Source organism: Primulina tabacum, chromosome 4, assembly GCF_025594145.1.
Source record: "Primulina tabacum isolate GXHZ01 chromosome 4, ASM2559414v2, whole genome shotgun sequence".
Classification (NCBI taxonomy): domain Eukaryota; kingdom Viridiplantae; phylum Streptophyta; class Magnoliopsida; order Lamiales; family Gesneriaceae; genus Primulina; species Primulina tabacum.
Window position 1 is genome coordinate 1730235 of NC_134553.1, and position 15689 is coordinate 1745923.

Consider the following 15689-nt stretch of genomic DNA (forward strand, 5'->3'; position numbering starts at 1 on the left):
CCTTGAAAAAGACCGGCGAGACTTCCATTAATCCTTACATAATTTCCTTTTTGACCGAATAAAAAATGAAGATATCTAATATTGTTGTCGGTACATATATTTATTTATTCATTGATTAATTATAACACAGAAGAAGGGCCCCGCAAGTTACGTCCTGGATTTTTTTTAGTGCCGAAATTGTTTTATTTCTTCTCAAGTTGATCAATAAAACATTAGAAAAGTGACATGGAAATAAATTATAATAAAAGAAATGGGCTTACGTGTCGTTATATTAAAAGTTATAATCGATGATAATGATGTAACTCAAATATTTTAAATCGTGTAGCAGCTCAAGCATCACGATTCAATCGTTTTTTCAATAGGAACAATTATTATATTCAACAATCACACTCCCAATGTTGCAAATGAAAATAGTTAAGACTTTCTTATTTATATATTTGTGTGTGTATATATAATAAAATATATGTAAGACCGAACGTTTGTCGATTTGCCAAAAGATATAGATTGTGACAACAATGCAACTCAAATATTTTAAATCTTACAACAGCTCAAGTGTCAATGTTTGACTGCATTACTCAGCAAAGACAATTATCACACTCCAATAATCTCTCTTCTAATAATTACACTTCTTACAAACAATGATAATTGAATATATGAATTTGGCTCTGATACCAATTGTAAGATTGAGTGTTCGTCGCTTTACCAAAAATTATATTTGGTAATAACTGTGCAACTCAAATCTTATATATATATATATATATATATATATATATATATTACCAATTATTAGAAAACAATTATTTTAGTTCTTAAAGAAAGAGTCAAAATCACTCAAATTGGAGGAAACGCGTTCTCTGCCTTGTGTTATTATCTATTAGATAGAAAAAGTCTTTCCAAAAAATCGACAAATAGAAAAATACTCACCGAACCCATATAACACAAAGTCCACAAACAGTTATCATTTTACTTGCCCTCAGCTCCCAAAAGATTCAACATATAAAAGAATCCCATCACCAAAAACTTCAATAAGCCGCAAACAATGGATGGCTTTCTTCCGTTGGTGTATAAATCTTTCAAGAAGAATAAAGTTCGACGACGATACGAGTGTCTCTCTTCCGGAACAGTGGATTCTTATAACATAGCGGATTTCTACCACTCGGAAGATGCTTATCGTCCCCATCAACATGACGTTATATTACAACGCGAGCCTCTGAAATCTTCGCCTTTGGGTGGGGCGCACCACCGGCGGTATAGCTCGGTGCATGTGGCTCATGTCAAGAGCAGTGGTTCCGCATCTAAATTTGAAGACCTTGATCGTGGTTGTGATAAGCCTAAGCAACTCGTCAGGTTTAGAAGCCACAGGATGTTTTCATGTATAAATGGTGCATGAACGTCTTAATTTATTTATTGTTTCGAAAGTATTTTAATTTATGTCTTAAGATGTCAAATATTTCGAATTTTATGTTTTGAGTGTATACGGTGTTCTGTGATTTGTTTTGCAAACATAAATGTGACAGGAATTTGACAAGCAAACACAAAAACTTAACCTTCTCACGGGTCAATATTGTGATACATATATCTTATTCGACCTGACTCATTAGTTTTTTGTGTCAAAAACATTGATTTTTCATTTAGGATATAAATCAACTCGACCCATTTCACGCCTATAGATCAGTGAGACCGTCTCACATAAAATCTAAAAATAAAAATTGTAGATGAAAATAATAAGTAAAGAGATTATCATATATATGCATGTAAGAGTAAATGACCTCTCTTGTCCCTCACAAATGAAGCATATTGTGATATCCGTCCAAGAATGAACGAGATTACAAGACTGTGCAGGTATGAGACTATGTAATTTAAGAAGATTTAAAAGATTTGATAGGTATTACTCATGTAATCAAAGTTCATCATTTTTCTGAAGATCGTGATCATATAAAAAAATTTCTCAAACAACATGCGCTGGAAATTAAATACCCATGTTGATTTCAACCGTTGCTCTTGCTTACATTGGAATAGCTCGGAGTTTATAATCTGCGGACATTTGTGCGTAAACGGCATATATATTGGTATTTATTAAGTTGTGAGACTTCACAAATTTACCTCTTTTGTCAATACGTCAAATGCAGCTTCCAATTCTTTGTCAATAAACCTGTTTTTTCTTTGGAAGAACTTAACAATCCCTGTTACAATTTTTGATTAAAAATTATCAATTAAAAACGGCGCCATTTTATCAAATATATCGATTATATGAAAATAATTTACTTATAATATTATCATTTTGAAAATATCTTTAATTTTATTTTAGAAAAATAAAAAATTAATTTGAATTAGATATTTTTCTACTTGAAAAGTTAATACGATATAAAAGTTATATTTATGATTTTGTTTTTGCTTGTAATTTTTTTTTACAAGGTGGATAATAACTTAAATTAAATTTTTTATGATTATTTATTTTTATTTTGCAAAAAGACATTTTTAATTATTTGTGTTGCCAAAAATCTCCTTTCAAAATCAATGAAACCTTATCTATTATTGACGTGAAACAAAGAAGAAATAAAAAAAAATTCGAGAAACTATTTTCCCATATTATTATTTTTAAAGTCTAAATTTATGAAGAAAAATCGGTACTAAAAAATATACTAACATATTTCGTCTGACGTGACATCGAAAAAAACTAAGCAAACAATATTCAACACTGCTAGAAGAAAAATAATAACCTGACTTAATTATTTGCATATATACATATTATTGACATAATATTGGTTCATTTTTAATTAATTAAATAGTTGACCGAGGTTAAAAAACAAAATACCCCATGAAATCTTTAGCATAGGAACAATACTCAACAGTGATTCGCGTGTTAAATTTTTTTACTTACCTGTTTATTTGTTTGTTAGTTTCGTAAGACATGTTTTATTTCATTTTTCAATGATGTGAGGAAACTCAAGACTAATGCAATAGTTTTTGTAAATAATGTTAGTTAGGGCAAGTATAATTGATAAGTTTTCCTGAGAAGTGTTGCAGGAAGAATCAAACTTCTAATCATTGACTAAGTCATCACCTACTCACTACAAGAATAAATGGTTATGGTGACATTCATAAATGTCATTATATTCAATATTTAGTGACACCTCCAACAAATGTCCTCTATTCCAATGTCGTCTTAAACTTCCTGACATTTTTTAATGTCATTATAAGATGTTAATGACAACTTCATACGTGTTACTAATTATTCATATAACGACAATTTTAAATGTCAGAAAAACTCATGTTTTAAATACATTTATACATGCCTTGTTATTATAGTAATAATGACAAATTTATATGTCAGTTAAAATCATTTATAATGAAAACTAAAAGTGTCGTGTATGTTATTTATAATAACAATAACAAATGTGAGAATATTTGGGTTGGATAAATATAGGAGGAGGAAAAAATAGATAAAATAAATGTGAGAATAAAAAAACATAACAGATTAGTTATCCTGATATTTTTAATTGATGTCATTTTTTATATGGAGGGAAACAATTATTTTCCCTCCTCCAATATATATCCAACCCAAATTTCCCACATTTATTTACAGTGACAATTTTTAGTTTTTTAATGATTTTTTACGATGTGGGAAGAATAATTGTTTCTCTCAATATAAAAAATGACATCAATTAAAAATGTCAGAATAACTAATCTAATATGTTTTTTATTTTACACATTATTAATTTTTTACAAGTGTCATTATTAAGTATTTGTAACAACATTTAATTAAAAGTTTCTACAAAAAAGTATCACAATAGCCATTTAATGTTGTAGTGACTCCATTAATTCGAACATCCTTAAGAAGGATATGTTTATTTTCATTCTTAGTACGAACTCTTTTCATATTATATAAATCAAGTGCCACCTTCAACAAATTATATATATATATATATATATATATATATATATATATATACATATGTTTGTTTTAATTTAGAAGATTAGGATTCAAAAAATTGTCAAAAAAAATTTCTTAAAAACACTTAAATGGACATCTACAACATAAGGTTACTTTCATTAACTATCGATAACTACATGTAGCTAACACAAAAATAATAATAATAATAAATCTTTAGACGTTACATTCAACTAAAACATTACTTTTTTTTAATGGAATGCAGTAACGAACTTGTAGATGCTATATTTTATATTTATACACAGACGAAATCTTGTATTTATTGGGATGGATGGATCTTAGATATTGAAATCTCATATGAAGTAACTCTTATAAATCCTTTAAATTAGATGAGGGAGACCACCATAAAATATATGCTTGGAAAGAATTTAAAATCAAATAATTCACAACCATTTAAATAATCCCCGTTTTTTGTATTTTTTTATTTGTCGGAACACAAAAAAAATATCATTAGGGTTTCATCGCATGATATTGTAAAACATGTATAATATAGAGATGATAAATCTAGATAACATAATACTTTATAACTATAATTGAAATAAATAAAAAATATATATGTAACCAACTAGTCGTTCGTTTTTTGCACGAAACAATATAATATTGTATATTTCATCCTATTCATGTGGGCATTGCCCCCATGATAGGATGGATGGCCAAGATTTGCTTATGCATATGTAGGATCCATTTTTTTTTTTTTTTGAAATTGTATGTGTGACAAGATCTTATCCGTTGAAATAAAGTAAGGGTAGTGTCCACACATGTATGATCTCATTAACCGAAAGAACGGGTCCCTACTCACAGAAATAATGATAATAAATTAACGTTGTCGTGGATCTCCATACTTTGGTCAACTACTTTCCACACACAATGTCTGCAAAAATATCAGTACCAGTCGTGGAAAATCATTTTAATGCAATATTTAGTTATATATATATAGACACACACACACACAGATATATATATTTACGTTTATGCAAAAATAGTAGTATTAAATATGAATAAAAAAATGCTATATATTTTTTTACAATTACTCAGACATACGTAACAGTCATATATCATTCTGCATCATCATTTTTCAGAAAAAATATTAAATAACACGTGGCTGTCGAATTTTATTTTTATTTTCCATTCATCTAAAACATCCATCAGTTATATAGATTAAATTCCAATAAGCACAATTTTTTCATGGAAAAAAATTAATGGAAGGTAATAATTACCATGTTGATGGCTTGTCATTTAATACAAATAAATCAAATTTTGAAATTTGAGTGTATAATAAAGTAGTGCAAAGAGAACAATTCTTCCTAATAATTAGGGTTTTTTTTTAAATAATTTAATTTTAAAAAAAATTTCAAAAATAATTTTAAAAAAAAAACATTTTCAAAACTAATGCAATCCGCGCTTACAGAGCGCGGATGCTGCTCACGTGGAGCAGCATCCGCAATTCGTAAGCACGGACGATGCGACGGAATCTATATCTAAACCGTCGCTAATTTCCGTCGCTAAACCGTCGCTGTAATGGAATCAGCGACGGTTTAAAAATCGTTTAACCGTATGCGCATAAAACCGTCGCTAAATGTGCATAATTTTATAAGAGAATTTGCGGGCTGCGAAAAGCTATTTTTGTTGTAGTGAAGACAGAGAAAAAAACAGACAAGAAATTCATCAAGAAATAGGGGTGTTCATCGGTCGGTTTTTTCTCTATCTTCACTAGGCACTAGGGGTGTTCATCGGTCGATTCGGTTCCGATTTTATTTCGGTTTTCGATTTTAAAAATATATAATCTGATATCCGAACCATTTTTCTTCAGTTCGGTTCGATTTTCTACCAAAATGGTTCGGTTATTTAGTTCGCTAAATAATTATATCAAAATCGAATTAACTGACCGAAATAACCGAACCATTTTGGTAGAAAATCGAACCGAACTGAAGAAAAATGGTTCGGATATCGGATTATATATTTTTAAAACCGAAAACCGAAATAAAAACCGAACCGAACTGACCGATGAACACCCCTAGTGCCTAGTGAAGATAGAGAAAAAAACCGACCGATGAACACCCCTATTTCTTGATGAATTTCTTGTCTGTTTTTTTCTATGTCTTCACTACAACAAAAATGGCTTTTCGCAGCCCGCAAATTCTCTTATAAAATTATGCGTATTTAGCGACGATTTTATGCGCATTTAGCGACAGTTAAACAACCGTCGCTGATTCCATTACAACGACGGTTTATAAATCGTCGCTAAATTAGCGACGGTTTAGCGACGGTTTTATAAACCGTCGGAAATTAGCGACGGTTTGATATAGATTCCGTCGCTAAATAATCTGTTGCTTACTTGGACCATCGTCCGTGCTTACGAAGCGCGGACGCTGCTCCACTTGAGCAGCGTCCGCGCTCCGTAAGCGCGGATTGCATTAGTTTTGAAAATTTTTTTTTTTAATTATTTTTGAAATTTTTTTTTAAAATTAAATTATTTTTAAAAAAACCCTAATAATTAATTATATTAGTTTCCGAAGCTTTCCCATACGACTCGGTATTAAAACGCTTTATCCTTCTATAATTAAATAAGAAGAAAAAAGCCTCTCAACTAATAGTCCCTTAAGATAGGGATTGATGGGTCGTCCCCGATAGGCCAAATTGAGTGATTTTATTTAGGGATAAAAAATGAAGCTTCTCACAATCTCAGGAGAAGGGAAACTAGATCATCGGTCGGACTGATGAAAGGTGAACAGTTCTTCGTAACAAAATAGAGCCAAAGGATCTACGTCTTACCCTAGACGAGTTCTTTGTCACTGAGAAAGTCCAAGATTGTCTCGAGTGGTCACTTTATGTACATAAAAATTAGGTTAGTTTATGCTATGCTGATAGTGTTTTTCTCCTTATTTCAATATTAGATCATGTGAATCTCTCGCATTTGTATGGAAGTTGGTATATATATTGATGATCCAAGGACTAACATTTGATCACATCATAGTGGAGAAATACTTCAGGTGTAACATATAATAATCCATGAAATTTATTGAAACCGTTAATTCGATGGTCATGCGATATTTAACTGGATAATTATATTTTTACGATTTGATCATCTATATTATCAAATTCAATATTAGTATGATATTTCTGTTATTTTTACAATTTTAGTCTTTTTTCTGACGCAACACACTGATGTGGCGCCTATGCAATGCATACAATATAGCTCCGACATTACGCTTGTAGAAATATGAAACACCATTGGTTTTGGTGTGACAAAACAACGTCAAATTGTTTCAGGATCCAGCTAAAGTTATTATATACTTACAGTATTTTAGCCGCTGAACAAGTCAAGCCGCTTATTGTTTTATCACAAACTAAAGCTGCAGACATCATCAAAAGATCATCACTTAGCAAAATTATTAACAAAGTTTATTCACTCCTCCAAACTCTGATGATGTTTATAGTGTCACGTCACATTTTCGATTAAAAAGACTATAATTGTCAAACATTTAAAAATACATTACTAAAACCGTAATTAAATAACATATATACGACCAAAATCGCGAAACAAAATTAAAATTGTAGTTTCACATTTTTATTTATGGAACATATTGATTGCAAAGTTAGTGATTAATTCAGTAATATCCATTACAATAATACTTTATCAGAACTCAAACAATAAAAAAAATAATTTTTTCATTCATGTTGTGGATGTCTCTGATGATCCTACTAGTATCAAGAGTATATGCTGTAGTATTATTAGAAATTTTAAATAATAAAAATAAATAAATAAATATTTTACATATTTTTATCATTGCTGAATGTTTATAAAATTATCTGCATCACATATATTTCTTTGATTAGTATTATCATATTTTAAATCAATGTCATGTCATATATATACTTAAAATTAGAAAATCTATCAGCAGCAATAAAGCAGTACAAGTTGAAAGGAATGCATTTCTATGTAATAGTAAAGACACAAATAAAATGAAAATTATGTGACTAAACATGTTTTAAATTTGATATTTCTGCTCGTATATTAGTATGTGGTGGAAATTGAAAGTTAAATCATTTTAATGCAATATTTAATGATATTAACTACATGAAAAATGACGTGGATGAACATGTTGCACGAGTACCGATTTGTAATCATTTTGCTAATTTCTTTGTTACGTAAAATATTACGTGCAATAATTGTCACTGCTGATAGAGCAATCGAATTGTGGTGCTTGAGCTGCTGTGTGATTTAAAAGATTTGAGTTACACTATTACCATTAGCTATAGCTTTTGGTAAAGTGGTAAGTACTCGGTCCTACGTAAAATATTTATGCTAAATTGCTGGAAATTATCAAATTACGTGCTGTTTATTTAAAAATAATAATCCAAAACAAGGTGCTTTCATTGGGCTAACGCAGGCCCGTATAGAGTGACTGAACATTAAGCCCATAATAATGAGGACATTGACCCAACAGAAACATCATTAAGCCCCAAATATATTTTCAAAGCCCAACTCAATTGATTGACCCGTTCGGAGCTAACCCTCACACTAACAGTGGAAGAATCGAGGAAGCCATTTCTGTGCTGCGTTTCTTTCTGGAAGAATGGCTTCGTTTAGTTCTCTTCTTCCACCTACATCTCGTATCAATTTCACAAATCTTCAGAAATCTCTCGACCAATGTTCGCTTTACTGCTGCTATTATACGTGCAATAGTAAGCCCGCAAGTTTAGCTGCGCCTACTGCTCATTCGCTTCGCGTAGGTTTGTTTGTTTTTTTCCCCTTTCTGTTTTGATCTTCTTTTTGTTCCAGTTGCGTTTGATTCTGGTTGATTTTCCTGTTAAATTTAGATTCAATCTGTGTGTTTTTAAATGGATGGAAAAGTTTGGTAGAAAATTATTGATTTTGTGAATTCGTTGCGTGGTGGTTTGTTATTTCTTTTTAGTCAGGGTTCTGTTCTGTGCGCAAATGTATATGTGTTGTTGTTGATTGTGTGAGCATTGTTTTCAGGTTTTGGATTTCCTATTGAGAATTCGAGAAAGAAAGATGACGTTTTGCATACATTGGCTGTTCGGCAGTTGACTGGATCAGTTACCTCTGCCGAGGGCCTCCGGTTTGCCATCGTGCGTAAATTTAGATAACTTGTTTTATATAATATTTTTGCCAGAGTTATATTTACGTTCTATTATATTTGGTGTTGAGCTTTTGATTTGAAGGTTCAAATCTACTTCTCTGTATCTTAATGAAAATTTTATATGCTTATTTATTTGGTGTGAAGGTGGTGGCGCGGTTCAACGAGATTGTTACTAAGCCGCTTTTAGTGGGAGCCTTAAAAACTTTCGAGCAATATTCGGTTAAAGAAGAGGATATTGATGTTAGTTATCTGACTTCTTAACATTTTTCAGTTATATAGTTGTAAGTGAACATTACATAGATGCATGGAATACGAAAGTGGCTTTGTGTTCACTATATATAATGTTGTACGCAGGAAATATTTTTTCCCTTGTGAATGTTAATATTTGGTTGCGGTGCATCTTTGTCATCCGATGCTTATTCTAATCTTTATCAAGCAGTGCACAGTGTCCCTTTCTCACTAGTTCAGTATCATGGTAGTATTTATTTTTGTAAATTGACAACTTTATTCCAATATCGAAGACCTGATTTGCATTTCTTCTGAATAAATGACCAAATGCAAGGAGGCTGTGATTTGAGATCAGAACAAGTTCACTAAAACCGACTTAAAGAAAGCTGCTGGGGGAAAACAGCTGTGCGATGAAGTGTAACATGTGTGTTTGTTTCCTATCATGATTCTGATATACTGGTAAATATTAGTGGAGACATGTAAAACACAGCACAAACCTAGAAGGAAAAACGTTGTGTGCTACTGGTTGCAATGTGTCCTGTTAGACTAACTTTAATTTAACCTTTATGCTGTAGTATTATATGGAAAATCTTCTGACTATAAAGTTGCATCCTATATATGTGTTGGTTTTTTGTACGTAAAGCTGAAAAATTGCATCTTTTTTCATCTTACCTTAGGTTGTTTGGGTTCCTGGTAGTTTTGAAATCGGCGTGGTTGCTGAGAAACTTGGAAAATCGCGAAAATACCAAGCAATCGTGTGTATTGGAGCTGTGGTAAGCTTTTTCAACACAGGTTCTAAGTGATTGAAGTTTAATGGTTCCCTCCCGCCTCCTGCTCTGCTAATAGTGATGTCCTTTTTTGCTGCTCTTATATGTAACTATTCTTGTTATTGGTTGATGTACTTATTGCTGCCTTTTATAAGTAATAATTGACTTCTCTTTTTGTATCCTTTTTGACCAGTAGATTAGAGGTGATACCACCCACTATGATGCTGTGGCTAATTCGGCTGCTTCTGGAGTATTATCAGCTGGCCTGAATTCAGGTGACATATATGGCAGAATAAAATAAAAAATTGGTGCATTTAAAAGCCACCTCCCATTTTCGGGCATTTTGAGTTCACCGTTTGGGTTTCAATTAAGGTTTTGGTTTGCTTGTTGGATTATATGCTTTGCACTACCAATATAGCAAATATTTTCTTTTTTCGGCTGCAAATATTTTCTAGACATCTTTTGACGAGCTCTTCATTTAATAAGAATTAACCTTTAAGAAAAGAATAAGGAGTAAAAACAATACACAATGATTCATGCTTCTTCATCTTTTTTCCGAGTCCCTCACTGAGAGAATTTTTTTCCATCCTTCACTTTGTGGATTCTATATACCCCAATTCCATGTTGCGACAATGAGAGAGTGCTTGGATAGGATATTGCGGTTTTGGAAAGGAAAAAAAATCTTTGGTTTGATCATTCAGGCTGAGCTGTTGAATAGACTTCCACGCAAAGGGTATTATCATATATCTAATAATTGTTGTAGTCTTGATTGATCGATTTGTATCTGTATTATATTGACTTGCAGGCGTGCCTTGCATATTTGGTGTTTTGACGTGTGATAGCATGGAGCAGGTAAATTGGCGGATAAATTATTTTCATGTTTGTGGGATCTACACGTGTGGAAATAAGAGAAAAAATATGTTCATAAATAATTGCCGTTGTCATTATTTTGCAGGCATTAAACCGAGCCGGTGGTAAGTCAGGAAATAAAGGTGTTGAAGCAGCTTTAACAGCCGTAAGTTGACTACAAATTAACATCTCTGTCCTCCTTTTCACTTTCTGAAGTTGGTCAGTTGATTTCCTTGATTATATTTTCTTGTGGATGATCAAGTCCAGTATTACTCCTTTGACCATTACCATTTTCACATCGAATCAATTCAAAACGGAACAGTTTGTATTGTGTCATTGAAATAAAGTGGATTGTTAACAGTATAAAAGTAAAGAACCGTATAAATCTCAAGGCTTCATGTTCTGTACTAGTTCATGAGGGTTACTATATGTAGCGTGATCTGTCATGAAATTTGATTCAACTTGGGATTTTCGAAAAGTTGTGTAAATATGTTGGTCATCGATTCTTGATTGAGTGGTTTCGATTGGCAGATCGAGATGGCATCTTTATTCGAGCATCATCTCAAGCTTTGACACGAGCATAGCCTGCAGTTCGAAGCTTTGCCGCATTGTGCTTTGCCTTTCGAGACAACCAAAAGTTGCTGTCCATTTCTGCAGTTGTGCTTGATCGTGTATCTCTTGGAAACTAAATTATCCCTCTTCTTGGTTTGAACTTTTGAAATGACTCTTTTATTTTTAGTCTGTCTTGATAACGAAAACAAACTTGTGGATTCTGTTATATACATTCTCTTCTTCACCGACGAAATAAATTGTACTTAAAAAAAAAAAAAAAAAAAAACCAAACTACTGTAGAATCATATTTTAATAAATTATCATATAATTGTTTTTAAGTTTATATGATTATTAATTTATCGAGTATTAATACATATGCATAGATAGAGATGTTGGTCAAAATAATCAAAACATTCTTAGAAGTTATAGATAGAGATGAAAACAAGTCGGGAGCGAAGACAGTTTAGACCAAAGCTAAGAAAGATTACAAGTCCGAGGCAGATTTTGGTATTTAGTCAACCCACCCGTCGATTATATATGTATCTAAGAGTACATATATATATATATACTAATTATTTATATTTTTCCTTATATTAATAATAAATTCTTTAATCTCCGACTTTAATTCAAAATATTTTATTTTAGAATCGAAATAATTTTATTATATTATGGCATATTTAAAGTGAAAAGATATAAATATGATATTTTTTTATTTTATTTATATTTAAATATTTTAATATAAAATTGAAAAATAAATTTGATAGATTTATTAATTTTTAAACATTTTTTATTTTGTAATGTAAAAATTATATAACTGTGGCCGATCCAACAGATTATGGAGTTTGGCAAAACCCATCGGCCATCTAATACGTGGCCCATTGCCATGAGCCATGATGGGAGAGGACTCAAACTTGGCATTTTTCTATACGACAATCTTGACACGTGGCACTCCGTATCCCACATTTTATCCATCCATCATATCATCATGTCGGCAACGTTTAATCATGTCAAATATCCCAGAGTCCGATATATTATTCTAAATTTGGATTTTTAGACGCGTAGATCCCATTCATGAGATTAATAAAATTAATAAATATATTATTTAAATAATTATTTAAATTTTTTGATATAATGAATTATTATCTTAAAAAATTTACATAATTTGAGATCATATTGAAATAAGAATAACTATTCTGTGGTCAAATTGAATTATTTATCTTATTTTTATTTTCAAATCTCAGAAACAAGCGTATTTTTATTTTCAAATTTTGAACAAATATCTAATATTTTAAAACATATGTGTACTTGAAAACACCAAGAGATAATAGTAAGAAGATTTCTGTCAGTCATTTCGTGCACATAACAATATCTACGTAAATAATACCAATTTTTTGTTTTTTATTGACAAATTCATAAAACTTGTAATTAAACAAATTCAAAGAAAATCTTTGGGTTCATCTGTCTGTCTCCTTCTCAAGTTTGCTGCCGACTGACTTCACTTGTTCAACTCTTGTTACAGGTGAAGTATATACTCTTTTAGTGATTCTTGCTGAGGATATCTTTCGAATGTGGAAAATGCAGATCATTTCATGGTTACTGGATTTATTTTTATCTTGCTGACTCAATCACCAAATCTGGGATCTCTGTGTTCCTTTCTCTAGATTTTTCAGAATTTGTTCCTGATCTAGTATGTGCGTTATTTTATTTTTATTTAATTTTGGGTTCTAGATCTCCATATACGTGGAGTTTTCGAGCTTTTTGAACACAAATTTTGATTAAATGAAATTGAACGCCAAGAAAGATGGAGTTTGACCGTTGATCGAATCGAAAAGTTATGTATGAAATTGTCAATGGACAAAAGTTTCAACCTTTTTCAGATTTGGGTGCGCTTACATCTTGATGATATTGTTTTACGACATCTGTGTGCTCTCTATAATTGATCTGTAACTTTGTGGTGTGTCTTGTTTCTTTAGAACTGAAAACCCGACGTTTAATCACCATTACGAGCTTACCGGTTTGATTGGTTTCTGTTCTTTCAATATTGATTTTTTTTTCGTTTTGTTATTTTAAAAAGAAGTTCTGTAACATTTTGACCGTGTTTCTTGATTAGATATGGCATCTTGTGATGAACCTGAGATTGTTGAAAGGGGAGACAAGAAAGACGAAGAGAAAGGTGGATTTATCGAGAAGGTTAAGGATTTCATCCATGACATTGGTGAGAAAATCGAGGAAACTATAGGATTTGGGAAGCCAACGGCTGATGTTACTGCCATTCATATACCTCACATCAATCTTGAAAAGGCAGATATAGTCGTCGATGTTCTCGTGAAGAACCCGAATCCTATCCCGATCCCTCTCATCGACATAAACTACTTAATCGAGAGTGATGGAAGGAAATTGATTTCCGGTTTGATTCCAGATGCTGGAACAATTCATGCACATGGTTCGGAGACAGTTAAGATACCTGTTTGTTTAATATATGATGATGTCAAAAGCACTTATGCTGATATAAAGCCGGGAAGTATCATTCCTTATCGAATTAAGGTTGACCTCATAGTGGATGTGCCGGTTCTTGGAAGGCTTACATTGCCGCTTGAGAAGACCGGAGAGATCCCAATACCCTATAAACCAGATATTGATATTGAGAAGATCCATTTTGAGAAGTTTTCTTTTGAAGAAACCGTTGCAACTCTTCATTTGAAGTTGGAAAATAAGAATGATTTTGACTTGGGGCTTAATGATCTCGACTACGAGATTTGGCTATGTGATGTGAGCATCGGTAGTGCTGATCTCGCAAAATCTGCTAATATTGAAAAGAATGGAATCACCTCCATCGACATTCCCATTACTTTTAGGCCAAAGGATTGTGGTTCTGCTGTTTGGGACATGATTCGGGGAAGAGGAACTGGATATTCCATGAAAGGAAATATCAACGTGGACACTCCTTTTGGGCCCATGAAGCTACCAATTTCGAGGGAGGGTGGTACCACTCGTCTTAAGAAGAAGAAGGAAGATGGAGGTGATGATGATGATGATGATGATGAGGTATTGTAAGAGCAGTTCCTAGTTGTGCTGCGTGATTCTTTCATTTTCTCATTTGGTAATAAATATCATTCACGTTTTGAGACATTTTGAGTGTGGTACGTGCAAGCAAACCTTCCACTTCTCTCTTCCATCCCGACACGCGTTTCAAACTACCACCATGGTTACTAAAAGTCTATTCTAGATTGTAAATTTTCTCTGTTATCCTCTTAACTCGAGTCTTGTTCCTGAGGTGGCTTTCCTGTTTCTTTTTTTTCTTGTGTAATTGCATCATGATCTGAGATTACACTATATCATGATTCACGCATGTTCGGCACAAAGACATACATTATTTTTCACCGGAACACTCTTTGAAAATACCCTTCCTATTAATGCTCTAATGTGTTGATTCATGTTTTACAGGAATGAGGATGATACTCACTGGTGCTGGTTGCTTTTATCTTCTGTTACAAATAAAATAAATGTATCTGAAATTGAACTTAGGTATCCTTGTCAAGACTCAATGTAAGAAGATGAATTTGGTTACTTTGTTTTTCCATCAGTATATGGTTGAGGATTTGTAGAGGACCACAGTTTCTTGAAATGTTTTGAATTAGAGAGGTATTATTAATGAGTGATTTGAAGTTTTGAGCGCTTGATCATAAAATCTATTTTGATTCTAATTTGCATTAAAATAATGTGATTTTTGTAGCGAACACAACATCCATATCTGATCTATTTACTTCAAATTTTATATCAAAGTATTCTCGAATTTTTTTTTACATATATTAAATCTTGTTTTTTATTTAATATTTTTTTACAAATTTAACAATATAATCATGAGTGATACTTATATTATATTATTATTACATTTAAATAATAATATTTTAATTTATAATTTAATTATAAATTAATAAATAATAACATTATAAAAATAAATAAAATGATTTCACCAAATTTGGCGCAGGGCATTAGGAGACGGGACGCTGCCCAAAATAAATACTAGTGTATTCTTAAAATATGCACGTAATTTGGTTCATCCTTTGGTCACTGGTGGTGAGATTTTTCCCAATTTCATAAATAAATAAATAAATAATAATAATATTTAAATAAAAAAACTGCACAAATCAAATTTTTTTTTTTCAAATTCAATTAAGGAAAAAAATATTTTTCAATGTTTCTGGTGTGATTATGATCAATTTTCTGTAGTTCAAC

At 31.7% G+C, this 15689-nt stretch overlaps 3 protein-coding genes across 8 annotated transcripts; all 3 read left to right on the plus strand.

The window, feature by feature from the left end:
• Positions 1-1039: 1039 nt before the first annotated feature.
• On the plus strand, positions 1040-1390 carry LOC142541317 (uncharacterized). Its single transcript, XM_075647872.1, has one exon. It carries the CDS (start codon positions 1040-1042, stop codon positions 1388-1390), a length of 351 nt encoding a protein of 116 aa, XP_075503987.1.
• A 7058-nt stretch (positions 1391-8448) lies between these two features.
• Positions 8449-11679, plus strand: LOC142542270 (6,7-dimethyl-8-ribityllumazine synthase, chloroplastic-like). The gene is made up of 8 exons (XM_075648819.1): positions 8449-8686; positions 8934-9046; positions 9202-9297; positions 9963-10058; positions 10249-10327; positions 10858-10904; positions 11008-11067; positions 11433-11679. The coding sequence occupies exons 1-8, from the start codon at positions 8530-8532 to the stop codon at positions 11472-11474; spliced, it is 690 nt and encodes a 229-aa protein (XP_075504934.1). The 5' UTR covers positions 8449-8529; the 3' UTR covers positions 11475-11679.
• A 1130-nt stretch (positions 11680-12809) lies between these two features.
• LOC142542271 (desiccation-related protein At2g46140) lies at positions 12810-15078 on the plus strand. Of its 6 annotated transcripts, none has more exons than XM_075648820.1 (3): positions 12810-12972; positions 13564-14512; positions 14905-15078. In XM_075648820.1, the coding sequence occupies exon 2, from the start codon at positions 13566-13568 to the stop codon at positions 14505-14507; it is 942 nt and encodes a 313-aa protein (XP_075504935.1). In that variant the 5' UTR covers positions 12810-12972; positions 13564-13565; the 3' UTR covers positions 14508-14512; positions 14905-15078. The 6 variants fall into 6 exon arrangements, with proteins under 6 accessions (XP_075504935.1, XP_075504938.1, XP_075504939.1 ...); XM_075648823.1 differs by having other exon boundaries at positions 13564-14498; positions 14898-15078; XM_075648824.1 differs by having other exon boundaries at positions 13564-14493; positions 14896-15078.
• The last annotated feature ends 611 nt before the right edge of the window (positions 15079-15689 follow it).

Excerpts from the sequence above, each read along its gene's own strand:
- LOC142542270 (XM_075648819.1), top strand. The coding sequence starts at position 8,530 with ATGGCTTCGTTTAGTTCTCTTCTTCCACCTACATCTCGTATCAATTTC. Across the intron at positions 10,059-10,248 it reads TCGTGTGTATTGGAGCTGTG|ATTAGAGGTGATACCACCCA; the intron begins GTAAGCTTTTTC and ends TTTGACCAGTAG. Across the intron at positions 11,068-11,432 it reads TTGAAGCAGCTTTAACAGCC|ATCGAGATGGCATCTTTATT; the intron begins GTAAGTTGACTA and ends TTCGATTGGCAG.
- LOC142541317 (XM_075647872.1), top strand. The coding sequence starts at position 1,040 with ATGGATGGCTTTCTTCCGTTGGTGTATAAATCTTTCAAGAAGAATAAA.
- LOC142542271 (XM_075648820.1), top strand. The coding sequence starts at position 13,566 with ATGGCATCTTGTGATGAACCTGAGATTGTTGAAAGGGGAGACAAGAAA.